Raw genomic sequence first — 25,850 nt, 5'->3', positions numbered from 1 at the left:
CGCCACTGGAGGTAGGAATTACGCTCGGCCCGATATTTCGCTCTTTCCTTCTCTATTTCCGTTTCTTAGCATCCTTCTTTCTCACCTCTCGCTGTACCCTAGAGTCCCAATCAAGACTTCTAAGGGATATGAAAATGGCATGATCAATCCTTCGCGAAAGTATTATCCGAATTGGATGTAACCATTTGTTACCAATTGTTACTTTAAACTCCTAAATTTTGTTAAGCTCGGTCGTTTAGAATTTTCAAAATTCACGGGGATTTCTTATCGCGTTTCCATGAAACTTACCATAGTCTTGACGCGTTTCCATAAAACTTGATAACGTTTAAGCGGCATCCTTATTTACGTTGTAAACGTTCGTCAGTAAGGAATCGCTGACATTTTTTTCCTGGTTGACGATGATTGGCAGCCACTGTTAATTGCCAACTCGCCTTAACGGAGAAAGTACCGGAAACGAGGAAAACCGACATTCGGTCGCTGTCGCTTGCTTGGAAACGAGCCCTAAGCTGGAGCCTTTGGACGGTCTCTTGGTAGAGAGAGTTGGAATTGTTTTTCTCCGTGGTTTATTGTCCTCTTTCGTTTCCTTCCTTACGTGCCTTGCAGATTACTCTATCCGTAGACCAAGTGCGTCTAGTGCAGACATAACCTTAATCCCCCAGACGGTTAGGAGGCATGTACTTAACATAGAGCATTAATTCATTAATTAATCTACGGTAGTAAAACTTTCCTATTGACCCGACGTACCAGATTCCACGACTCTCAATTGATTTCCACAAATTTTCTGGAAAAATTAAATCTTGTATTTTCTGGGGAATCAATTTTCAAATCTCGCGCCAATATGGCGGCGCGGATCGAGAGCGCCCATTTTTCCGGGCCATTTTTCGTCCTCGAAAACCGGCCCTATATCACGTGCCAATACTCAGATTGGACGGAATAAACTCGCGTAAACTTTCCGCCGTGGGATTTCGTAGCTCGTCTATTTCCACGGATTACGAATTTGGTTTCTCCCCTCTCTCGGTTCTCTTCCTCTCGATCTCCGCCACGCGTGCATCGGCCTGACGGGAATTTACGAGACGGTTTCTCCTTGCCAACTCTGCGCTCAGACTTTGTAAGTCCTTCCATAACTCACGCGGATGCTCGTCATTTCGCCGAGGAAATGACAAGTAATGGCTCCATCGTCTGCTTTTAACCCGCGCCACTTTCTGTTTCATTTTCCCCCGCGGAAGATGACGCGTCTCGTCCTCTCCCGTGAAGAGGTAATTCCGTTTCCTGGAAAATCATATTTTTACCCGGGTGATTTTCGTTTTTCTGTGGCGCGGCAATTTAATCAAGTTAAAGAGATCATTGAATCGCGCAAATTGAGTCGTCAGACGTTGCCGGGGGGAACAAATAGGGGGTAATTTGATGATTCAGCCGCGACCAGACCGCCCTTTGGACGGGGGTTGATGACTTCTCTAATGGCGGCCGTCTCCGTTTCTCTCCTCCTCTTCTGGGGTCCCTTGAACGTCTAATTCACCGGCACTTGGTCGCACTAATTAGCACACTCGACGCGCTACTTTTCGCGCGACTGCGGACTCTTTACGAAGTTTGCAGACGATGTTAAACCTTGGAGTGGAAGATGCGAGGGTCGAGTCAGACATCCGGAGTTCTCGCAGTAGGAGAAGCGAGACTCGGTCAGACGCGCGAGTCTGCCAACCTGCGGAAAACGGGGCTCAAAGTCGAAACTCCGCAAATTCGAGGCTAAGACAAATCGCCAAAGACACCCTGAGACCCCAATCCTTCTCTAAGTCACCTATTTTATCGCGAGATAAGTCTCTAAGGAATTGATAAAAAATCCAGATCTCTCAGGAGACATCTCACGGCGCGACAAAGTTCAGACTCCGTCCGGAACTGGAGTAAGCGGAATAAATATGAAAACGGCGTCGGATCTGGAAGCTTCGTGGGGGGAAATTCACGGGAAATATTTTCCCGGACGTTCCTTGCCATTGAATATTCTAACGGGGGAAAAAAGAGAAAAAGTACAGGGAAAAACGGAGTACGCTGTATTATTCTCTGGAGTCATTTTCCGAAGTGCCGGCTTTTAGAAGACGTACGGGGAGACGTTACCTTCGAGTATCCGGCCGATTTTTCCGGGGAAAATAATTTTTCCGCGGAAATCCGAGGCACGTGACCGAGGAGGTCCTGCGGGACGTAAAAAGGACCAAAACCGAGCGTTTGGGATTTCCTAATGCCTCTGGCAGAAACTTCTTCCGGGAGAGAAAACAGAAACCTCTTGCCTCTTCGAGTACAGTCTCTGTTTTCTTTACCTACCCAGTAACTTCCTCGGGTTTACATTACCTCCCGGAACTTAGCCGCAGCTGCAACATAAATGGCTATGGCGTCGTTTCTGAAAACTCCCCGTTCCCGGAATCCCTGGGAGCATAATGTCACATTGAGCGAGCTCCATTAATTATGTCCCTTTCATCGCGGCTCCAAGCTTCAGAAAAAAAGTTTCTTTACAATCCAGTAATCCTAATTGCGCCTCGCAAACGTAATTGGGTCTGCCCTGAAGAACCCAAAGCCGCCGTCTGCATAGCTCTAAAAAAGATGTCAAAAATATTGCAGGAAAACATGGCAACATATTTTCTAAAATCCCTTAGGAAACGATTTCCGCGCTTTTCATTGAGAGATTATTCAAATTACCCCGGGGGAGCCGTTTAGGTCATGCTGGAAATTACCGGAAGTTACGAAAAACCCGGAAAACTGACCTCGGGGACCACTTTTCCGCGGTCTCAGGGTCCAGCACTGCAACCGCTGTTTTCCTAACTCGCGTCTTCTCCGCACCGGTGGCCGCATTTATTTTCGTAAACCCGTCTCTGCGGTTTCTGTGCATTCGGGCTCCAGAACATACACCATCCGAGATTCCAAACCAACAAGCGAGCTTCTTCCCCCGAAAATATACACGGCCATCTTACCCTTTTCCTCGAACCCTCCTCGAACCTCCACCTTCGCTTTTTTTATCTCGACATATTTCTTTTTTTTTGAGCGCTGTGGATTTTTCTCCGCACGGGGAACAGCATCGTCCGCGATTTGCATATAATAGAATCCTTCGGTGTTCCCTGGGACCCAAGTTTGGGATAAAAAGGCGAACTTCTGATATACTGTGCCCAGACTCTGCGCGCAAGAAGATGGACCCACGTGTGCACATCCTAACCTAACCTCTCGAATCCTGTTTTTCGTCGAAGCGAACTGCCGACGAAGTTGGCCAGACTTTGGCTGCGCCAAAACTTTCTGGCGCCGCCTCTGTTTTCGACGGAAGTTGCAATCGATATCACCAGGATGTATCCTGAAGGAATTATGGTGCGCCCTTCTGGCATACGGAGCGGACTTCCGGTTGCGTTTAACTACCTCGTTGCAAGCCCTCGAAAAATGGAGAGAAATTCTCAGTGACTGAGGCCCATCCCGAATTCGATACAATTCTGCCAACAATTTTAAAAAGGCTTTATCAAGAGCACCTGATTGCACCCCAATGCAGCCGGTGCATCGTCAACTTCCGATTCTTTTTTCCTTCGTTTCTCTTCCAATCCTCAGAAATACTTTTATATCATTTTCTTTCCATCATTCTCAAGAGGGTTCCCTGGACATGTTTTGTTGCACCTGGGACAGTGATTGCATGTAGAGCAGGTGAAAGTCTCCATTCCAGGTGGTAATCGGATAACGATTGTCAATTGCCGATAGCTCATGTCGGTATTATGCGTAATGACTAATGGCGGATAATTCCACCTGAGCTGTTTCTCAATACCTGGATTAACTTTGGGGCCGACCCACTTCCGCGTAAGTCGGGCTCTGATTAATTGATCCCCGATTTAGGGGGCCGTGGAATTTTGCTATAATTCCGAGGCACGAGTAATGCAATTTGCGGCATTCCAGCTGCAGGCTGCAGGACGAAATTGAAATATCAGGATGGAATCTAGTCTCGTTTGGTCAACACGCCGCTCGAGATATCATGTCCTAGATGCATGCACATAGATCTAAGTTTCCTCTAATAAGTGGTAGTCCGGCCGTGGTTTGAGGTTATCTCCATCGGCATAAATCACCAGCGCATTATAACGCAACTGGCCGCGGTCGGAGGTGTATACCCTACACTCCACCTGAAGTCGACTGGTCACCTTGAAGAGGGAATAAATTCCGCGAGAAATGCTCCGATAAAAAAAAAATTCAATTCCGGGTCAATCGTCAATTCGGCCGAACGGCTCTTCAAGGTTCGAGTTCCTCGCCAATGGGTTTATTATCCAGCCATGGAGACGTCTTCAGGAAGTTCGTGCTCGTTAGGCGTCCCTCATTCGGCGGATGTGAAAATTTCCCCACTTGGAATTATCCCTCCCCCCCTTTTTTCGCCATTAATACCGAAAATTGCCAACCCCTTCTTCAGGGTTCCTCCGGTTAAACTTGAGCTCCGGGGAACGAGGTCGGAAGTCGAGATCTGTATTCCGGTGGAGATGAATTTTTTTTTCTCTTGCGCTCCAATAGTTCCCCCTTTAATTGTTATATTCCTGAAGAGAGTAGTCTAAATTATAGGAGTACTCTTCCCTAATGATATACTTCCGCCCACCTCCCACTCTGTACAGTAAAAATCATTTCCAATTACTTTCTTCCGCCAAATAACCATGCATGACCTCACTTCGGTCTCTTCGGTATCGAATCGACCTTACCTTCATCTCCATTTTCCCGATTTTCCGAAATCTCTTCCCGTTACCTCTGCATGGAAATATTTTCATAGATGAGGTACACGCTCCGAAAAACGGTAAAGGTCCAGTCACCGATAAAAATCGTGTACTTTATCCCTATCGATTAAAAAATCGCGTAATTCATCCCTATCGATTAAAAAATCGTGTACGTCATCCCAATAGATGAAAAAAATCGCGTAATTCATCCCTATCAATGAAAAAATCCTGTAATTCATCCCGATCGATAAAAAAATCTCACCTCCCCTCCCGAATGAACTCTAACCCGAAACTGTCCATGTTAATAATTTTCATCTCGAAGCATGTTGCAAAATCCATCTAGATAACTATCTGCATCGAGATGGGTTTTCGATTCTTCTCGTTGGACTAGATTGGCCGGAGGTGTCGGCAGGTGCAGCTTGATCCCAGTTGGGGTAGAGTCCGGTGTTCGGTACCGCACTCTCGGTACTCGTACTTGTATGTCGCGTCCGGAGATTCCGCGTCCGGAGATTAGTACAGTTTCGAGCTTGCTTGAGAGCTTGCATGGCGGGTTGTGGTTGTTGCAGGCGGCGGCCGCAGCTGCCGCAGCGTCTCCGCTCCTGAAGACGCCCCTGTCGACGGCCCAGCAGGCGACCTATGCAGCTGCAGCGACCTACACGGCAGTTGCAGCGCGCGCCTACGGTGCAGCTGCAGCGGCAGCGCAACCAGTCGCCGGATACGCCGCAGTCGCGGGGTAAGCATTTTCCCCGGATTTTTCAGGTTTTCCTTTTTTATCAATCCCGACACCCGGGGCTGATTAATCAATCGGAATCGGGGAAATCCAAGCCGCCTCGACGAAACAGGAGGATGAAAGATTTTATCACTTTTCTATTTTTTTCCCCTTTTTTTATTTTAATATTACGCTCTACTCCAGTAATTGAAATTCCCTCCCGAAGGGAGGAAGATGTCCTCGTCCTGGTTACTTGTTCACCCGTTCCCGGTTGCTTATCCGTGTGGACATTTCCAGCAAAAGTCGCCGACGTGGCCGTGTCCTTCGCAGTCGGAGACACGAAGACGATCCCGAATGCTACACCTATCCTGATAATCCATGAAACCTTGAAAATACAATTGGTAACATACCCGATGAATTTAGTAGTTTGAACCGGTATTAGACAAATTTGGAATATAAGCGGTGACGGTTAAAAAATTATTATACACGTGTACGTGTTCTGTTACTCCCTCCAGTTAATCTTTTGTACACGTTTAATGTCTACGGAGGTAAGGACATATTTTTAATCGTTTCTTTGACTTTCTTCGCAGTTACGGGAGGGAATATGCAGATCCCTACCTCGGACACAGCATCGGACCAGTCGCCGGTTACGGGGTAAGATGTTTATGGAATACTCCTCGTGGTAGAGAAAATTGTTAAAAATATTCATGATATTCAGGCACTTTTGGTACATAAGGTTGTAGGGGAATAAAATGTTTAACGTCCTAAAAGTGAATTAGTGCATACTTATTGCATATTTCTAAATAAATTCCTAATTTCACATCATGTCTTGTCAAATTTCATGGGAAAAATGATACGCTTACGTACCGAACTTACGATACATTTTATTAATTTCTTGCAAATATATTGTAGACTTATACCATGTCTGAATAAAACTTGAAAATGAAAAATATTATAAAATCGTAATATTTTTATTTAAACAGGGTATATTTCGTCAATTTAGAGGGCGGATTAAAACGTGAATTTCGATTTCAGGCGACGGTGTACAGAAGCGGCTACAACAGGTTCGCGCCGTATTAAGGCTGAGCTGCAGCCTTGGAATCCAAGTACAGTGTTATACTCAGCAGATCATGACCAGAGAAGCGACAAAATCATCATCCCCTCGACGACCCTCACCGCCGATGCTAGCCTTGGTAGCACTTTGCAAGCACACCCTTCAGCGTGCTGTGCCGCGAGTCCAAGTGAAACAAGGAGCGGCTCGCTGTTGTAATTAACACAAAACCGACCCGAAAACTTCTCCCGAAACCCTCGTGTCCCCGTCGCACGCTACAACAGCAGTTCAGAGACGTCGAAAGCAAGCCAAACTATCATGTTGATATACATATATATAATGATAATATCTAAAATTAGTCCTAAAGTTAATTAAGTTGCTGGATCTTAAGCTAGTTGATCGTAAGCTGCGACACCGTGGCCCTGGTAGGAGAGAGAGAGAAAGAGAGAGAGAGAGAGGATCGGGCCACCGGTCGGAGAGCAAGGTCTCGAACCCCGAAAAATCCGAAAGGAAATCGTCAAGCAGATCGTTCATCTCGTCGGCTCGCCTCGGCCCGATCGGATGTGCTAACATGACCGCTCGAGCGACTTTCGTCTCTTTTCTTGTTTTTTTTCTTCTTTTTTCTAGGATTTTTTTATACGTTTATTTAATCCAGCTCCTTCGCCAGTAGCTCTCGTAATTTCTAAACGGGTCGATCAACCGTGGGATCGGTTAGATCGGCTCGATCGAGGCGAGAAATACCCGGAGCGAGCTGTCGGGTCCTCTTTGAAGGACCCTGAAGGAGCGTCTTCAGGGTCTACGATGCGGATTCCGTATATTAAAATTAGCGGATCTCTCAGAATTGTACAATTCTCTCCCGATACTCATTCTACGCTCGCTCAGAATTTGTAATATAGATAACACGGAGAAATACCCGCGATTTGCGGGCGAGGTGCTCTGGACCCGGTCGGCCCTGGGATGATCGACCGTCTTGTTGGGATCGGCTCTTTTCCTCTTGTTTTTCACTGGTTTCTTTTTTTTTATTAAGGTAGAGAGGATGGGGCGATCGTGAGCGGATTCCAACTGGAATGACGATTCTTGGAGCCGGCATTTCCCGAAACCGTGCACCGGTAATCCATGTAAAGCACGAGACAGTAGGTAGCTAGTTGTAGCGAGTGTTTGCGTTCTACGTAAGAAAAGAAGCTGGTAGGTTTCTATGCCAAATATGTGTGTAGGTCGCGAAGCCGAGCACGTTAGGTACACTAGTTTAATAGAGTTTAAAATATATCCGGAAGCCCTCTGGACCGACACAAACCGGATCCTGATGATCACAGGGTCTAAGTCACTTGCACACCCCCTCTCTCTCACGCAGGTTCTAATCAAACGAGATCACTCGTAGTTTTGCATTCTGATAGCGACTTTCGAATTTGTCCGAGGTGACTATGTAGATATATTCTCGCGCTTAGAGAAGAGTCCTTCAAATGATTTTTAGACACGCTCTTAGGTCCACTTCGCGATGTCCTTGAATAAGGAGCACGTATGGCCAAGTTTCGGGGAAGGCATTTTGAGAGGAGCACGCTTGTCACTTGTTTACTTCATATATTTGAATAATATCGGTTTTATTAAACTTTTGCTGAGGAAGAAATTTCTAGAGATATTATTTATGTACCGTTTGAGAGGTCTTGGGAATAATTGGATATTCGTGCTCCTTATCTTTTGACTGCTGGCAGGATAACGCACGGGGCGGCCTTCCTGGCTAATTGCAAATTTCTAATTGTAACTTTAAAGAATCGTACAAATGCAAGAGTCAGGGGACGACCGACTCCCTTGCGAGTTAATGGTAAATGATCCTCTAAGTCATGTTAACTGACGATCGACCGACACTTTCTACATTTTATCGTACAAACCCTTCGAGGAAGAATTTCCTCAGCATCTGAGTTGCGACACTCGCGATCGGAACCTCGTCCTTCCCCTTGTACAGAGAAAAGATATCGAAACATTTTTGCAATCGCACATGAAAAGACGAAACGCTGTTAGGGACATGGACGAAACTAGGTCCTGAGTTTTATGCAGTTTAAATAAAACTATCAGAGTCCTCGTTTCTTCCATCTTCTCAATTTCGCGCGAATTACGAATCTACCCTTTCATCCATTCGGGTTAAACGTCAGCGTCAGGCCAGAACATCCTTAATGAATAATTTCATAGAAAAAGAATGATATATTAACCGACAATTACAATTACACATAATACTCATACCGATATTGCATGTATCACGAAGTAATACGACAAAGAGAGCAATGAAAATGGCAATAAAAATTCGAATAGACGTGTCGAGCAAGAAACCCGAAAAAGAGCAAAACGCCAAATAAGACCTTCAAGGGAAATGTAACTCATCGTCAAATTATCGCTACGTTGCTTAGACAGCAATTAAATGGCACCGATAATTACCCTGCTTCCACTTTGTTACGTGTCATTAAATTGCACGATTGAAGTACTCTGGCCTGATCCTGAAGTGCGCCACGAAGAGCACCATCTATGCAATTTCACGTGCATATTAAATTCCCGAAATCGCTTCCAGACTCTCGGGCACCTGACATGATGTTCACTTCGCGTATCACCAACCCCGCCGAATAATCATCCGATCATTTCCAGGAACGAAATCATTGGTTTGAGTCCTGTAAGTCCGACTAGACGGACATACTCGACTCATGAACAGACTGCATACTTTTTACGCGCACTTCGACATGCGGCCCGCAAGTTGAGACTCTAATTCTATATATAGTTATATATATAATATACATAGATATATACATACGAATAACACTACACATTACTGTCTATCACGGTACGGCACAGTTTACCGAATTCGTTTCGGCGATTACAAGTTAAGTTGAGATCGCATCCTGTAGCCAGTTCTACCGATCCGGAATTAATGCTAAAATCCACCTAGATTATATCGATCGCATAGATCAATTTCAAGTCGAAGACCTTCGCTGGATCGTACCTGCGGTCCAGTCGAGTTCCTGAAGAACGTTCTTGAAGAGGCGACAGGCAGAAGTGCTCCTTTCCTCGAGGACCATTTTCTGCAGCGGTCTTAACTGGAACGCCGGTTGCTAATTAATTGAATTGTAATTAAATCGAGTGACTATCGGTTGGACTGGGTACAAGCGTAGATTTTGCGGAAGATGAGGAACATGGTACGCACACCAAGCCGAGTGAGTGATATCCCTGTTACTAGGTTAAGAGAAGTTATACATACGTCGTGTAAGTGCGAGAGCGAGAGAGTGAGTGCGTTTCCCACGTGCTGGAAGGAGACGAAGAGGAACACGAAGACGTGGTCGAGCCGAGGTGGCAGCGACAAAACTAGAGTGCGAGACCGTGCGATTAAATAGCCAAATATGACAAAGATGTTAGGGAGCGCGCCAGCTAGTGGCGTTTACGTTTTAATCCAAACTTGCTAGGATAATGCTAGGCTAGGGAGAGAACTTGCTGAGCCAACAAGAGACACGTCTCGTGGCCCACCAAAAAATCATCTTCATTTCCCCATCGTCTTCGATTTCCCCGGTCACCTAAAAAACCAAATGGGGGCTTTCATTACTATAAACTAATTAAAATATGTACTTGCGAATTGTTGATAATTTTAAACTAAATTTATACGTGTGTGGCAATTGTGGTCCTGGTTCCATCGAGCGGTGGAAGGCACAATTGCTCCGATTTAAAGAGCCTGTACATGACGTTCAAGGGCCCAGGCACTCGATTTCAGGGTCTGTCTCCTAGTTTCTCGCGGAATGGAGGAATTCCTTCCTTCGGGGCTTCTTCGGACTCTGACATGTGTCTCTTGTCAGGCCTGGAAAGAGCAGAACTTGCGGGACGAGCGGACGCGGCCGCCAGGGCACACATATGTAAATAGCGGAAAATAGATTGTCGAGCACAAATCGCGCCCTGGGATGGGGCGGGGCCGATATTAACGATTATTTGGTAGCTGTTACTCTCACAGACATACTCACTTCTCGTAAGCGTAAATTAAAGATCTAGAGATCCTAAAAACTAGCGAGGTCGCCAGGGTAGCGAGCGATCATCGGATCCCCGAAGGAAAAGCTTCCTTTCGTGGGTCTCTTCGAGATGACTCGCTTAGTCTACTTGCTACTCGATGACTCTTTGAACGACGAAGCGATCTCTCCTTGACAGGTGACTCCTGTCAACGGATACGTTGACAGCGGTCACTCTTCTCCGCGAGCGAGAAATATTCTCTCTATCTCGGCTGGTCCCTGGACAGGCTTTTTATTTTTTCTATAATATTTTATACGTAACGCTACGTGCGACTTGAAATTCACTCGCACTCTGCGGAAGGCAAATCACGGCTGAGAAATTGCGCTCGCGTTTTAACTTGGCTGAATTAATAATAATTGAACAGTCCATCTCTCTTCTTGGAGAGCGATTAGTGTATTACTATTCAATTATCCGCGATTCCTTGCTGCACTGATATCGATAAAATTGTAAATTGAATTTATTCTCCCCGCTTGCGACGCAAATCTGTACAGGTCTCTCACGCTGAACATTGTTGGGAATTGTTTGTCCGATGTTGTTAAATCTTGTCGAGGTTTAACGAGTCGGTTTTTTCGACTTCTGGGATGCCGAAGGCTTTGCTGAAGCTTCTGGGGAAGGAAACGCGAGAGAGAGAGGATAGATTATCGGAATCGTACGCGAGGATGCCCGACTTCGAATCCCTTGTATATTGTATAACTGTAAAACTACAATTTATACTATTCGTAATCCATACCTTTAACAGGTAGGCTATTACCGTTAACAGATATAGAGAGTAAGTCGAGCTCAAACTCAGGCGAGGCTAACTCGCCGAGGAATCGTTGTATCGTTTTCTGTCGTGTGCACAACATCGTCTTTTCTTTTCTTTCTTTATTTTTTATTTAATCATTATTAATTTCGAGTATATTTCTACTAATACACCAACTTTCGCAAGGATTTCTCGTCGATGCCCACGATTTCGCGGCAGGCCTATCGGAGAATCACTGAAGGGACTCGGAGAAACAATTTGACATATCCAATTAAAGATCGGAGGTTCCACGAGACTCGACTGCGAATTACAAGGAAGGACAACCTTTTATTATACTTCGGCTATACTAAATCTGTAAAATGTCGAGTAAGGCCTTTAGGGAAGAAGATAAATTTTCGGAGAGAATTTCTGTTTTTCTCAATCGGCCGATTTTCCCGAGTTTTCCTGAGAGCAGAATTTTCTCATCTTTGCTTTCGTCGCAGGGCCTTCGGAATCGTTGCGTGCGGCTCGATTGCGACTTTAGAAACGACCGAAACTCGAAAATCTCGGCGTGGTATGGAAAAACAACCGACTAGGAGATATTCAACGATACGCACCATAACGATATACCGTAAAGAAATTTTTAAGTGATTATAGTTGGATACATGACTACATCTTACGAGCAACATATCCTAGCGTAAACGAGGCAGGGCGCTGCGCGAGATTAATCCCTATTAATCCGTATTAATTCCGTAATGTATTCGAAAAAATTCAGGAGTTTTCCATGACGTTCCAGAAAATGCAACTGCGCGATTTCCACCGGAGGAAATTTCCCTGTTAAGTAGAAAAAAAAAAAATTCATTTTAAGATCCTTTCGAGAGCGCCTTCCAGACGAGCGCGGGCGCCCTGCCGAAATTCGATTTTTCGATCGTAAAACGAGGAAATTCTGTAAGAGAGGTATGTTCCATGACATTACGACGTTATCGCATACTTTCTAGAGTGAATGAGCGCGTGAATGAATGTTGGAAAGAAGGGAAAACTGCGAGATAAAAATTAACCCGCGAAGGAATTCGCTCTTAGACCGCATCCCTCGAAGACGCGGTAGCACCTACGGCGAGACAACCGAAAATCCGTAATTTTGACAGACAGCTATTACCACTTTTGCTTTTTCCCCGATGTTAACGACGAAGAATCGCGGACTCGTCCGCATGTAGCGACAGGCAGGAAATTAAATGCGGAGAGGGGCGACGAAAGGAGGTGCGAAAGAGGTCCTTATTCGGACGAGATCCCGAATTTCGACTCTATGTCGACCCGCGTCTCCGAAAATTTCAGTCAAGATTCACGAGTCTATCGATACGTACCTATCCTTGCGGATCGATGCAAAAATTCGGGAACCAAAGGACAGGACTCGAGGCTCGTTTAGTTCGAAGCGAAAAATCACGTAAAAAATCACAAAAAACTACTGATAGTAATCTAAGGTGTCCTCGTTAACACCTTTCTCGATTGTCTGATTTGATGATATTTTGTAAGTCTGGACCAGTTGTTAGGTTCTTATTACTCCCATAGCGACTTCTTATGGCGTATTTTCTCTGTATATTGTCAATGTTTATTATTAAATATTTTTCAAATAAACCCTGGCATTTTTTTCTCCTCCACGCCCATTCTTCTTGGACTTTTTAAAGACCTGAAACAAAATTCCTACCTTCCCATGAACGCATTTTTATTATTAGAAATTGGAGAGATCTTCCGTATGTAAAGCTCTCTGACGAGGAAAGCTCGCTTGAATATGGATTACTCCTTCTTGGAATGTGATGCGAGGGAAATTCCTGTGTAACTGCGAATCTGGATCGCGGGAACACTGTAAAAAAGAATGCCTTCTCGGAACTTTCCGAACACCATTGACATTAAAAGGTGTGTCGATGCCCGGCTCGCGTCAGTAGTGCGCAGACCGTCGAGCAGGGAGGACGTCTGCTCGTCGTCAGCTGACAGATTCCTACACGTGTCTCGCTGCTGGATCGGAAATATTTGTTAAATCACCCCGGCCCTCCACTGTCCACATCCTCAAGCAGAAAGTCCACCGAAAAAACAGCGTAACTATAGAAAAAAAATAAAAAATAAAAATAATCCACTGTTTAAAAAATCCCTATTTCCAATTTTCGATCATTAATACTCGAAGAAAGATTTTTTAAATTCTATTAAAATCCACTTAGGAATATTTTCGAACTCCCTCGGGCATTCCTCCAGGAAAGCCGGAAACACGTGAGTCAATATTGGTTTTAATAATTTCTTTTGAGAAATGAAATATCCAGGGGCGGTAGGAAATTACCAATAATTACGGGAGGCACGCAATCGTCCCGTTGGGATAGAGGTTCTCTTGGATCATTGTTGAATAACGGAGCGGTGAGATGTTAATACAGGCAATTAACAAGATGGGGCATCTCTTGTGGGGTCAGCTACCTAACGCGGATGTCGTGCGTCCCACCTAATGCTGAAATGTGACCAGGGTCGTGTGGCAAATTTCGAAAGCGCATTTGGAGATATTCAATTCGTATTGCAGGAAGTCTTTGGGGAATTTTCAGTCGGTTCCGGACGTGAGGATACTTCAAAGCGAATACGAGCCAACTGGAGATGCTCTGGTCCTCTTAAGTCGGACTCTAGGCGCCTTAGGAAAACAAATCCTTCGGGATTTATTACGAAAACACCAGGGAAGAGCGGAAAGCATAACTCCGTGGGATTATTTTGTTTTTTCCCCGATTCTTTATCCGTCCCGTGGGAACTCAGATATCTGAGAATAACCAATCGATGCACCGTGGAAATCATTTCTATTTATTTTCCTTCGATAACGCGCGTGCATCCTCCTCGTGCTCGATAAGAAATTTGAAAGGGAAATAAATATAAAAAATATGATATATGTTCTACAATTATTAATAATCATTTTATTAACAAACAGGTGAATTCGATGCAGCGATTCGAGGACTGAGACGATGCGAGGGATCGGTTTCGGCTGGTTTTTCCTTTTTCCCATTATCTTTCGGAAAATTCATTTGGAGTCTTGGGAATCGGTGAACTAGGCTTGAAGAGGACGTCATGTTCGAGATTTGCGAATCCAGGGCGTTTTCGATATTCCTGGTCCCCCCTCGGAAACGACTCGTGTGGACCTGGGATTCCGGAAATGGGACCCACTTCAGGATCAGCGGAAATTCCTCCACGAAGAGCGACTGCTTCGTAGAACTCGTCAATGTTTTCGTGGCGTCATTGACCATCATTGCCAACCTCTCGTTTATCCTGAGGTACAGGTACTGCGAAAATCGGATGTAAGTTTATATTCTTTTTCGAGAAATTCACTTCCTCTAATGTTATTTAGCCGTGATTTAACTTAATAACGGATCGATCGCGTATTATCGCATCATCGATGCGGTTCAGGGAATGCAAATGTACCGGGACAGTCATCCCTGAAGAGTTTCCTGTTTAAAACGTATCGCCGCATATGGTCGTGTTGACGGAATTAGATGTCAATAAGAAAGTCGTTAACTTCAGTACTAAGTGGAAAAAAAAAAGGTACCGAGGCCTGCATTAATCGATAAAATAATATTTACGAGTGCTTGAAGAAATCCAGAGAAATTACAAATCGTGACAACGAGGGCAGGACGTGTCAAGCAATTATTCTCGCGTGACATCGTCGGTCAATCGTCGTTATAAAATTAAAAAAAAATATATACGAGTCTATATTATTTATTGAAAAATTGTATGGAGGCACATAAAATTCAGAATAATTATTAAGCGGAATAACGAGGGCAGGACGAATCGTGCGATCATTCTCGCGTGATATCGTCAGTCAATCGTCATTATAAAATTAGAAAAAAAAGTATATGCGAGTCTATAGTATTTATTGAAAAATGTTATGAAGGCGTATTGAATTCAGAATAATTATTAAGCGCAATAACGAGGGCAGGACGTGTCGTACGATGACTGTTGATGCTTCGGCAGTCACGTAACATCACGTCATCCCCTTGGCGAAAAAATACAGCTGTACGATGACAACCACTCCACGTGGTTTTCCCTGTCGGGCCGAAATGTAATGCCAGCTGAGTTGGCACAAGTGGGGCCAAAAAGGATTCGAGGAAGCTTCGAACTCTCGAGGTGCCCCGTAGCCATTGACTCGGGCAAAAAGAAACTGCAGACGGTATGGAGAATCGTGATACGAGTGACTAACAAGGAAACATTCCCAAGTGTCCGCCGCCGATCTTATTGATTTTAATATATATATTGAAGAGCATAAAAATCTAATAGACACGTGTTTTTTTTATCTGCAATGGTCCAGATTTAAGGGGTGAAACAACCCCCGAAAGTTTGGCGAAAATTCAATTTTCATATTAATTTTCGTAGAAGCAGTTTTGAGGGATTTCGACGAAACTTGGCATAAACGTGTTCTGTATAAGGACGGTGAAAACACAATATTGTCCAGGAATGTTACACCACCTGAAGGGGGTGAAATCCCCTTTAGTTGAAATTTTTTTGTAATATCTATTAAACAAGCACTCCTACTTAAGTTCCACTTACGCCATGTGATTGCTCACGAAAAATGAGGAAATACGTGTTTTTTGCTTTTCGCCAATAAACATTTATACATCGGTCGAAAAGAATGGATGTAGGTGGTATATGGGTATGAATTGGTCACGATGCAGGTCGGAAAGATCGGACTATGGTACTTAGATTTTTATCCTGCCGCCAAAAAGGACCGAGATTATCGCCAGACATTTATCCCGATTTATCGACACCGCGACCATGTAAATCCTATTTTACAAGCAAAGCGGTTTACATTTAATCGTAATCCTCATTTTTTACTTCCGATAATCCGTGGTTTATATCCTTGGGATTATTTATGCACTCCTAGGATCAGAGGATATTATTTTATGAAGAGCGTAAGTTCGTCGTATCTCTTCCAGGCTGAGAAGTGTCCTGCTTCCGGTCCACACCTTGAGGAGCCTGCTATGCATCGCCACGATAGTCCTTCTTCTCCTGGAGCTATCGGAGTCCTTGATAACATCCATCCCACTTCCGGCTATCCTGAGTGTCCTGGCAGTGATTTCCTGTTGGACTCTTCATCGAGTCACGGAATTAAGGGACGGCCTGGGATTGGCGGTCTCTGGTGCAGGGTTCACCGTCATCGCCGTTTCCAGAATCTGGAGGCTCTCCTATCTCCACAGGTGACCCTTTAAAATGAAACCGGAAAACCCAAGCAATTGGTATATCAATTAGATCGTTAGTGCTCACCTTGATGAGCAGGAATGAATATTGTTAATTGTTTCTAGGCTAGGTGCAAGCATGCAGCACGTCCGCGTCTTCTGCAGCGCCTCCACCGCAGCCTGTTGCGGACTTTTGGCCCTGGTGGACTCCTATGGACTTTATCGAACGGTAGATCGTTCGTCATCGATATAATTGCCCCTACTTAGGTGATAAATTGCCGTAATTATGGCGCATCCTCGTCTACGAGGCGAGAGATCGCTTCGGAGGGTAATCGAGTGGCCTTGCAAATTTCGCGAGGGCCGAATCGACTCTTCAAGGTGGTCGATCCGAAGGTGGAGGTGATATATCAGTCGCTGTGATTTTTCGATGCAACGAGGAGTCAACGTGACTACCTTGATGTCGATGTTTGCGCCAAGGCTTTGTGATTGGTCGGCTTATTTGAATAATGTCAGTCATTACCACGAAGAGGCGGCGCTCTTATCGATGGGTTCCAGGTTTCTGGATGTAAATCAGATTGCCTCTTACTCGGCATAATGTCTTCTGGTACCAACAAGAGAGATGCCGAAGAGTACATGTAGATTCTCGATTTACAATGCACCTTGAAAATTCTCGAGACGATGAATCGCGTCCTCTTGACTTTTATTCATGATCGGATCACCTCGAGGCGAGGTCGTGCCAGAAAAATTCGGCGATTTTAACTCGAGTGAGGCCTGGTTTTCGCATCTCCACATATTATTGTCTAATTAAGGTTGGTACCATTGTTGCAGATGCAGAGGAACCGGCAATACTCGGTCCAGCAGATGGGAAATGTCCGTGTTTCCTACAGGCACGGGACCGCACCTTTCCTCAGCAAGCTCACCTTTCATTGGGTCGTCGGTCTCCTCAGGAGAGGGTACCGGGTTCCTCTGGATCTCCAGGACCTTGGTGAACTCCCTGAAGAGGAGTCTACCAGGGTTCAGTTCGAAAAGTTCCGGGAAATCTACGCCGAGGAGAAGGTAAATCACCAGGGGCCTACGTTTCTCCTTTCGGCCTCGACAGAGGATCCCGAAGAGCCACTCGAAGAGGTTCTACAATACAAGAATTTAATTTCAGAAGCGCTGCGGATATGGGAAGTTTTCCCTATGGCGGTGTTTCTGGAAACGCGTGTGGTTTACATTCACCCTGGGTGGGATCTTGAAACTCTTCGGCGATGCGACGACCCTAGTCGGACCGATGGCTGTCTCGAAAATAATCGATTACGTGACGACTGTTCAACATAAAATCGACGGGCACAACAATTCGAACGCCGGGGTGGGAGGAATTATTTTCATACTTTCATCGAGATATTTATATGGAAAAAAAAAAAAGAAAAAAATTCAGACTTCATTTTTTCTCCGTACACTTTGTTTAGGAATTCGTTACCTTCGCTCAGTTGCTGAAGAATGGATATTTCCTGGGCTTCCTGGTATTCTTGGCGGCCATTTTGCAGAGTACCCTAAGTCAAGCTTCCACTCATGTGCTCAATGTCGAGGGCATCCATCTCAGGACCGCTCTTCAAGTACTTATTCATGTTTCCTCCAATGAAGATGATTAAATTCATGATCGAAAATCGTGATAAACAATTGTATTAAAGGCTCTGGTCTACGACAAAGCTCTCAGGCTCTGCTCTTGGAGCATCTCCGAGGAAGAGAAGCCACCTGACAAAGTCAAGGAAAAGGACTCTCCCCGTTATCAGGACACCGATATCGGAACTTTGACGAACTTGATGACCGAAGACGCTTACAACGTCATGAGCTTCTTCTGGATCGCTCATTACATCTGGGCGATACCTCTGAAGGTATATCTGCCTCGTTCATTTTTCTCTTCGATATAAGTAGACCTGTAGGGTAAGTCCGGGATAGTTGGACCATGTTTTTTTAAAGTCATTTTTTCTGAAACTTCGCAATGTCTAGGATTTGGTATATTTTTTTATAATATGTATATATGACCTTGAACAATTGTAAGCACTTCTCCAGCTGTTACACTAATCACACTTGAAGTTATGATTTTTTCTTTTTTTTACTCGGTAGTCCATCTATCCCGGGGGTACTCGGGTTAGATGGACCACCTCCTAGGGATTGATGGACCTCTGGTATACGTTACTAAATCAGGGTGTAACACAAGAAATACATGTTATCAAAGGTATAAACATTGTTTATTTCAAAGTATAAAGTTATAAACTGCTTGAAAAGTGATTAGTATAGAGTTATAAACTATTTGAAAAAGGATAAGTAAATTTGATAGTCAATATACTTAGAAAATATAGGTAGTCTGATTTATATTCACATCCATCCATCCATTCATCCATATATCCATTTATATAGAAAGTAAAGCCCTAATAGGAGATATGGTCCGCCTATCCCAGGTTTTTTCAAGTAGTCCATCTATCCCAATTGTCGGGGATAGATGGACCAGTTTCCCGTCCAGACAAACAACGCTACCGGCATGCCATTTTAGGTCAAGATTGTACTCAAGTATACACTTGAGTTATAGGATTGATCTTACGTCGAAATCATTTAAACTAACTTAACCACATATCAAATAAATCCAGTATAAAATATTTGTCAACTCACCAAAAGAAATAAACAAAGTTTTCTTCTAAAATACGCATGAAACTCATGAGCAAAACCAAGCGTGGTTCCGTCTACTCAAGAAGAACAACTTCAGACAACGACTGCAGCGCTGCTGTGACACATCAGCCAAATATTCGACTAGTCTGTCTATACCGGTGGTCCATATATCCCGGACTTACCCTATATGGGATAAAAATTATTAATTCGCAGATCGCGGCGATAATCGGCCTGCTGAGCTTGGAAATGGGCGTCAGTGCAGTCGTCGGTGCAGTTTGCTGTCTCGTTATGGTAATTCCTTTACAATGGTATCTTGGGAGGCGAATGATGTCGAATTCCAAAGCCACCGCTGTGAGTTTCAATCAGTCTTCCATGAAGAATCTAAATATGGTTGATAATATACTTTTTTTTCTTTCCCATATTTTTGTTATTTAATAATCCCGTCTATCCAGGAACGCAGCGACGCTCGACTTCGCCTCGTCAACGAAGTTTTACAGGGAATTCGCCTGGTGAAACTTCGAGCCTGGGAAAGTCTCTTCGAGAATCGCGTTAAGAGGACCAGGGACGAGGAACTTCGACTTTTGGACAAGGATTCCATTTATGGGGTCTTGATGGGTGCGTCAGATAAATTGTGGAATCTCTTAGAAGACATTTTTCCGGCGATAAGCGCATCGGATATTTAATCCGTGGAATTTTCTTTCGTATTCCAGCTTTCCTGACGTACGCCTCTTCGGTACTTACTGCTCTTTTTACCTTTGGCTTGTATTTCTGGGTCGAAAAACGGCAACTCGAGGCAGGAAGCGTTTTTACGAGCCTCGCCCTTTTCTCTCAACTTATGGTCCCGCTTTACGTGATTCCGTTTGTTCTTCCCATAATCTTCGAAGTCAGGGTAAGAAGAAAACTAAATCGACCCGAAATACGTGAAAAAAACACTGATAGTCAGGAATTAAAACGTGGATTTACTAAGGGAAAAAGAAAGAGGAAGAATATTATTATTTCAATTACTTTACAGGTGTCAACGAAGAGGCTGAAAGATTTTCTCCTTCTTCCGGAAATCGTTGACATCTTACCGGAGGGCAAGAATAATTCCGAAGAGAGTCCGTCGAAAACAGAGTCTACTGATAAGAACGATGTGAGTCCCTGTTTTTATTTTTTATTTTAATTAATAGTCATTGATTAATAATAGAAGTAATAAATAATTCGTTCACCAAGGCAGAGGTAGGCAAGGTGCAAAGTAGCTCGACGTTCGGCGCTCTTGACGACATTGACGAAGAAAAGGATTTCCACTTCCACCTTTTGTCGGGGAACGATTCCTCGACTGATACGGAATTCGAAAGAGGCTCCTACGACACCGTTTTCGAAAAAGAATCCGATAACAGGGAGTCTATTCTAGAAATGAATGGCGTCTTCTCCTGCAGCTCCGAAGAGCATCAGCTGATCGTAGATGAACTAGCCATTCCGCGTGGTAATTCAATTTCAAGAAAATCCTAATAATTAAATGCCTTAAAAATCGTAACGAAATTTCTTTAATTACAGGAAAACTCACGTTGATAGTGGGAAGAACCGGAAGTGGGAAAACGTCACTGCTGTTGGCGATGCTCGGGGAAATTTACAGAGTCCGTGGAAAGGTCGATTGGGCTGGGTAAATAATAATGAAAAAATAAAAGAAAAAAAGAATCAGTGGAATATTTTGTCTACCTCTAATTGAAAATGTGGATTTGAAGAGTCTTTTATGTTGTTATTTTAGGAATACAAAGGTGGCGTACGTCTCCCAGAAACCATGGCTGCTTAACGCCACCTTAAGAGATAACATCCTCTTCGGATCCGAACTTCGGCCTCGAAGATACAGGAACGTCCTACAAGCGTGTGCCCTTCAACCCGACGTTGACATTCTTCCTGGCAGAGACCTCACAAGAATCGGCGAGAAAGGAATCAATCTGAGCGGAGGTCAAAAGCAAAGAGTCACGATAGCCAGGGCCATTTACAGCGACGCCGATGTCGTCATCTTGGTACCTAAACCAATATTTCATTTTCCAGGGATTACATATCCTGTTCCATAAATCCGTGTCATTGAAAATACCCCGATAAACAATTCCAGGACGATCCCCTATCGGCCTTGGATCAGCAAGTTGGTCGGCAAATCTTTGACCAGGCCATCCAGAGGTTACTCCTCGAAAGGGGTCGAACCGTCGTCATGGTCACTCACAAAATGGAGCTGGCGAACGTTGCCGATCAGGTCTCTTTCCATAATCAATCACCTTACTTAATCCACTTAGTTGTTAATTTTTAAATCATTTTATAAACCCATTTTTTTTTCTGGAATTTTTATGGACTTTTTACGTGGTAGGTCGTGGCCATGGAGGGGTGCAGGGTGCGAGCGGTCGGCAGCAGGACCAGCATCGAAGAAGAGGACTCGAAATTGGCAGAAGAGTGGCAGGAGGCTGTCAAAAGGCAGGACGATCGACATCAGCCTCCAAGGACTGCCAAGGACCGCTGGTCCTTGATTAGGCTGGTCTCCAGGATCGGCATCGCCGTCAGACAAAGACACGCCAGCGATGGATCGTGGATCACGGATCAGGATGCTCACGTGGTACGCAGGGATCTGGGAATCGTTAAAGTAATGCGAATTATTTTTATGAGGAGGATCCAGACATTTAGAACATGGCGGAACGTCCAGTGCACTGTACAGGTGTCCTCTTTGGGGCGTTTCAGACGCCGCCGTCGTTTGTCCCTCTCAGGACGAGGAGGTCCACTCTTCTGGGCTCCAGGTACCTTGCACACGACCTGACCGACCTTCCTGTTCCTGCGGAAGACTGGGGTGAGGTCAGGAAACGGTCCAGGAAGCATAGAAATGCCACAAGAGCTACCAGTCTGCAACCTCCGAAACGCCCTCCTCCGGTTCTTCGGCAGAGCAGCACTCCGACCATCCTTGACGGCCATTATGTACCTCCGCGGTATTTATCCTAATATATTCACTATTTAATCATAAGTAAGTAATCGAACTATGTTATTAATTCATGAGACGTGAAATATGTCACCAGGAAGAGGCACAACACGATCGACGGTGGGCAGCAGAACAGCATGCTGAAGCAATTGTTTTCCGGCAGGTCTGTGGATTAATTCCATTGACATTAATAATCAATTCTTTTTGCTTTTAATAATCACACGACGGGACGATCTTTGCAGACTCGTCAGTCACAATTCCGAGGAAGCCACATTGACCAGAGAGAGGAGCGTTCTCCAGAGACTCATTTTCACCTCCTCGATTATGTGCGTTGAATTTCAGACATAAGAATGACAATATTTTTGACAAAAATTTTGAAAATCTTCAAATATACTCTGAGTACTTTTTAGGACACCCCAGAACCAGGAGTGGGATCCCTATCCAGCGAAGCGATTATTTTCCTCCGATTCTGAGATCGCGGATGAAGCGGACGATGATGAGGAAAGTGAGTTGTGGTCAACTGTTGATCTTCTTTTTTTTTTCTAGAGAATCGTTTATCTTGAATTTGCAAGTTTCAGAGAATAATCAGCTTCAGGGACGACGTTGCTCGTTCCATGAGGACAACTCTGATGGGGTGGTCACCAGAAAAATCTGGATATATTTTATAAAAGCAGGAGGAGTGGGACCAGGTCTGACTTATGTAGTGGCGGCTCTGATTAGTCAATTTCTCAGAATTTACTCCGACTTGTGGCTCAGTACGTGGACCGAATATGGAATTACTCCTGAACTATCGGCCGAGAGATACGGAGATGTAGGACCTCGTTTTATTTCCCATAAATTTGTTTACGACGTAATTTAATGCCAATTACTAATTCTATCTATTTTTCAGACAATGTTTTATTTATGGGGATTTATAGGGATTTCAATTGGTTACATGGTTCTCTCGGTGCTTCACATAGCTTCCGTCCAATGGGCTGGGGCAAGGGCTCGTCGACATCTTCATCAGGAAGCTTTTGCCGAAATTCTGAAAGCTCCTTTAACATTTTTCGAGCGCACCCCGATCGGCAGAATACTCAACAGGTTCAGCGCCGATATGGCGATCGTCGATAAGGTAAATTCCAAATTACGGGTAAGAAATCAGCAATGGACAATTAGCGGTGACTATAAATCCAAACGACCTTTCCAGAAAATCTCGACGTCCATTTTGAGGCTGACCTCCTTTATCTTGCTCTGCGGATCGGCGATCTTGGTCAATATCGTCATCTCCTGTTGGTTCCTACTAGCTGCTGTGCCAACGTGCTACGTTTACTATTTCTTGCAGAAGTTATACAGGAAAAGCGCGAGGGAGCTTCAGAGATTGGACGGGAGGTGAGTCAGAAGATTCATAAATAATTTATATAAATAGTTTAACATACCGAATTTCTTTTTTTCAGCACGAGGGGCCCGGTTGGAGCACATTTTTCAGAGACTCTAGCCGGACTGACGACTATTCGAGCCACCAAGCAACAAAACCGGTTCATGAACGAAATGGTAGAAAAACTGAACTCGAATTCGAACACCTTCCTGCTGCTGAACACCAGCAGTCGATGGCTCGGAATCGCTCTGGTTAGTGTCGGGATTTAATTTAAAGAAACTTGGAATCTAGAATTAAATGTAATAAGGATTTAATTTAATGGTGCTTGGAATTTATAGATAAATGTGCCCATAATTATGAAAGTGGTCTAAGTCATATATTTTTTGTTTCGAAATTACATTGAATTAATTTCGTTTGAAATAATATGGCGTGAAATAACTGATAAACTCATTTTTTTTTTAATTTTGACTTACACCACTTTCATAATTATGGGCACAAATAAGGTTGCTTAAATTCCGATTCCAGGATTATCTTGGCGCAACGATCGTGGCCGTTGCTGTAGTCGTTGCTTTGATATCGGCGAAATTAAATCCCGATCGCGTGTCACCGGCTCTCGTTGGATTGGCCATTAATTACACACTTTTGGTCCCGATTTATCTGAACTGGGTGGTCAAATACGTCGTCGACGTCGAAATGTACATGGGAAGCGTTTCTCGACTCTCGACTTACAAGGAAACCCCGAAGGAACGATTGTCTTCGGATTTCCAAGTTCCCCCCGAATGGCCAAAAAATGGCGACGTCAGTTTTGAGAACGTCTCCCTTAGGTACGATCCTCGGAGCGAACCGGTCATCCACAATCTTAATTTACAAATCCATAAAGGGGAGAAGGTGAGTCCAAAATTGAAAACCTAATAAAATCTGGCTGGGACGTAAAATCGAATCTTAATGAATAAATTTACAGCTAGGTATTTGCGGACGAACCGGCAGCGGGAAGTCCTCCATCGCCATGGCGTTGTTCCGATTGGTCAACATTTTTCAAGGTCGCATTCTGATAGACGGGATCGACATCAAGCGAGTTCCTCTGAGGACCCTTCGATCCAGGCTCTCGATCATTCCTCAGGATGTCACCATGTTCAGCGGCACCGTCAGGTTCGATCCTCTCCGTATCCTAGAAATAATTTCAATGTTCTGAATTTAATCCAAGTCAATTATTTTCAGGGAGAATCTGGACCCTCTTTCCGAGCACTCCGACAACGAGATCTGGACCGCTCTGGAGCTGGCGCAGATGAAGAACGTCATATCCTCGTACCCTGAAGGACTAGGTGCGCCATTTAAAACAATCCAGCCAGAGATTACCAAGAAATAAATCCGGATTCATGTTTAATCAGGTTTTGAGGTTCGCGAGGGTGGCGAGAATTTCTCTTCGGGTCAGCTTCAGCTTCTCACCATGGCCAGAGCCGCTCTTCGGCATTCCACCATAATCATCCTCGACGAGGCTACCAGCGCCCTGGATGCTGCGACAGAGAAATCCTTGTTAGAAGCAGCCTCTTCGGCATTCAAAGGCAGAACCGTGATCTCCATTGCGGTGAGCATTGATCCGCAAGGATAATCGAATGAACACCTTGAAGAAGATTGCGAAAAAAAAACATTTCAAGAGGTACTTCTTCATGGTATCTTCCCGCTCATCTTTTTATACCTCGTTTCAGCATCGCGTGACGTCCTTGCTGGACTGTGACAGAGTCCTGGTCCTTGAAGAAGGTCGGGTAGTCGAGGACGGTTCTCCTTCGGAGCTCGTAAGACGTCCTATGGGATTTTTCTCCGCCATGCTGAGAGGTGTAGAAGACTGCAACGAGTTGTAACAATATGTGCCAATTTGGTGCTAGAAACACATAAGGGATCAAGTACTTTTCTCCGGCATTCTGAGAGGTGTCAAAGACTGCAACGAGTTTGTAACAATAAGAAGTGGCAATTAGGTGCCAGAAACAAATAAGGGATCAAATCTGGAGCGAAGTGTACATACGACTTCATCCTCCCTGCTAGCTGCAGGGGCACTAATCTCGATACGACTCAACGTAAAACTAACAGAGGACTTATCGCTTCCCCCTCAATGTACACGTACATTTTGTAAATAACGCGTCGCTTTACGACACTGTAAATATTCCAATAAACCGTGGCACTCACCGAAAGCGCTCCTCCAATCACGCGACTCGTGCTGTATCAGGTGCTCCAAATAAAAAGTGGACTGAACATGTTGGATCTATTATTAGGCGCTTTATCAGTCGGGTCTGGGTCCTTTGCCAGATAGACTCGACGGTTTTCAAAGTAATTGGAAACAATTGTTGCACTTCATTCGGCACGCACGTCGAGGAGGAAACATTCGTACGTGGAGCTGACCCTCTCTTTGGACCTGAAAATCGAGATATTGAATTTTTATATCCTGGTTTGAAGAAAATTGTTAAAATCCAGGATACGGCGCATACACCGACCACTCGGTATATGTCCGG

At 44.5% G+C, this 25,850-nt stretch overlaps 2 protein-coding genes across 2 annotated transcripts in view; both read left to right on the top strand.

Moving 5' to 3' along the window:
• Positions 1-12,845, top strand: part of LOC105695568 (RNA binding protein fox-1 homolog 1-like) — a 125,775-nt gene extending 112,930 nt beyond the window's left edge. The window contains exons 10-12 of the mRNA XM_023435026.1: positions 5,270-5,436; positions 6,003-6,066; positions 6,448-12,845. Coding sequence (XP_023290794.1) covers positions 5,270-5,436; positions 6,003-6,066; positions 6,448-6,492 — 276 coding nt within the window. The 3' untranslated portion in view covers positions 6,493-12,845. The remainder of the gene's footprint in view (positions 1-5,269; positions 5,437-6,002; positions 6,067-6,447) is intronic.
• A 326-nt stretch (positions 12,846-13,171) lies between these two features.
• On the top strand, positions 13,172-25,534 carry LOC105695757 (ATP-binding cassette sub-family C member Sur). The gene is made up of 30 exons (XM_012417639.2): positions 13,172-13,303; positions 14,164-14,527; positions 16,160-16,420; positions 16,526-16,628; positions 17,228-17,455; positions 17,553-17,750; positions 17,851-17,997; positions 18,073-18,276; positions 19,262-19,399; positions 19,501-19,663; positions 19,759-19,937; positions 20,061-20,180; positions 20,261-20,513; positions 20,585-20,690; positions 20,796-21,057; positions 21,147-21,284; positions 21,396-21,638; positions 21,761-22,002; positions 22,090-22,155; positions 22,235-22,318; positions 22,403-22,497; positions 22,571-22,803; positions 22,882-23,103; positions 23,179-23,360; positions 23,426-23,597; positions 23,872-24,234; positions 24,308-24,495; positions 24,565-24,668; positions 24,735-24,931; positions 25,053-25,534. Exons 2-30 carry the CDS (start codon positions 14,301-14,303, stop codon positions 25,203-25,205), a joined length of 5,271 nt encoding a protein of 1,756 aa, XP_012273062.1. The 5' UTR covers positions 13,172-13,303; positions 14,164-14,300; the 3' UTR covers positions 25,206-25,534.
• The last annotated feature ends 316 nt before the right edge of the window (positions 25,535-25,850 follow it).

Source organism: Orussus abietinus, unplaced genomic scaffold, assembly GCF_000612105.2.
Source record: "Orussus abietinus isolate OABI.00-Male unplaced genomic scaffold, Oabi_2.0 scaffold33, whole genome shotgun sequence".
NCBI classification, from domain to species: Eukaryota; Metazoa; Arthropoda; class Insecta; order Hymenoptera; family Orussidae; genus Orussus; species Orussus abietinus.
This window is presented reverse-complemented; position numbering and strand designations above follow the sequence as displayed.

Bases quoted from the DNA above. Each gene is read 5' to 3' on its own strand.
- LOC105695757 (XM_012417639.2), top strand. From the start codon at position 14,301: ATGTTCGAGATTTGCGAATCCAGGGCGTTTTCGATATTCCTGGTCCCC. The intron at 17,998-18,072 runs GTACTTATTCAT...ATTGTATTAAAG, and splicing joins ATCTCAGGACCGCTCTTCAA to GCTCTGGTCTACGACAAAGC. The intron at 21,639-21,760 runs GTACGCAGGGAT...GGGGCGTTTCAG, and splicing joins CGGATCAGGATGCTCACGTG to ACGCCGCCGTCGTTTGTCCC.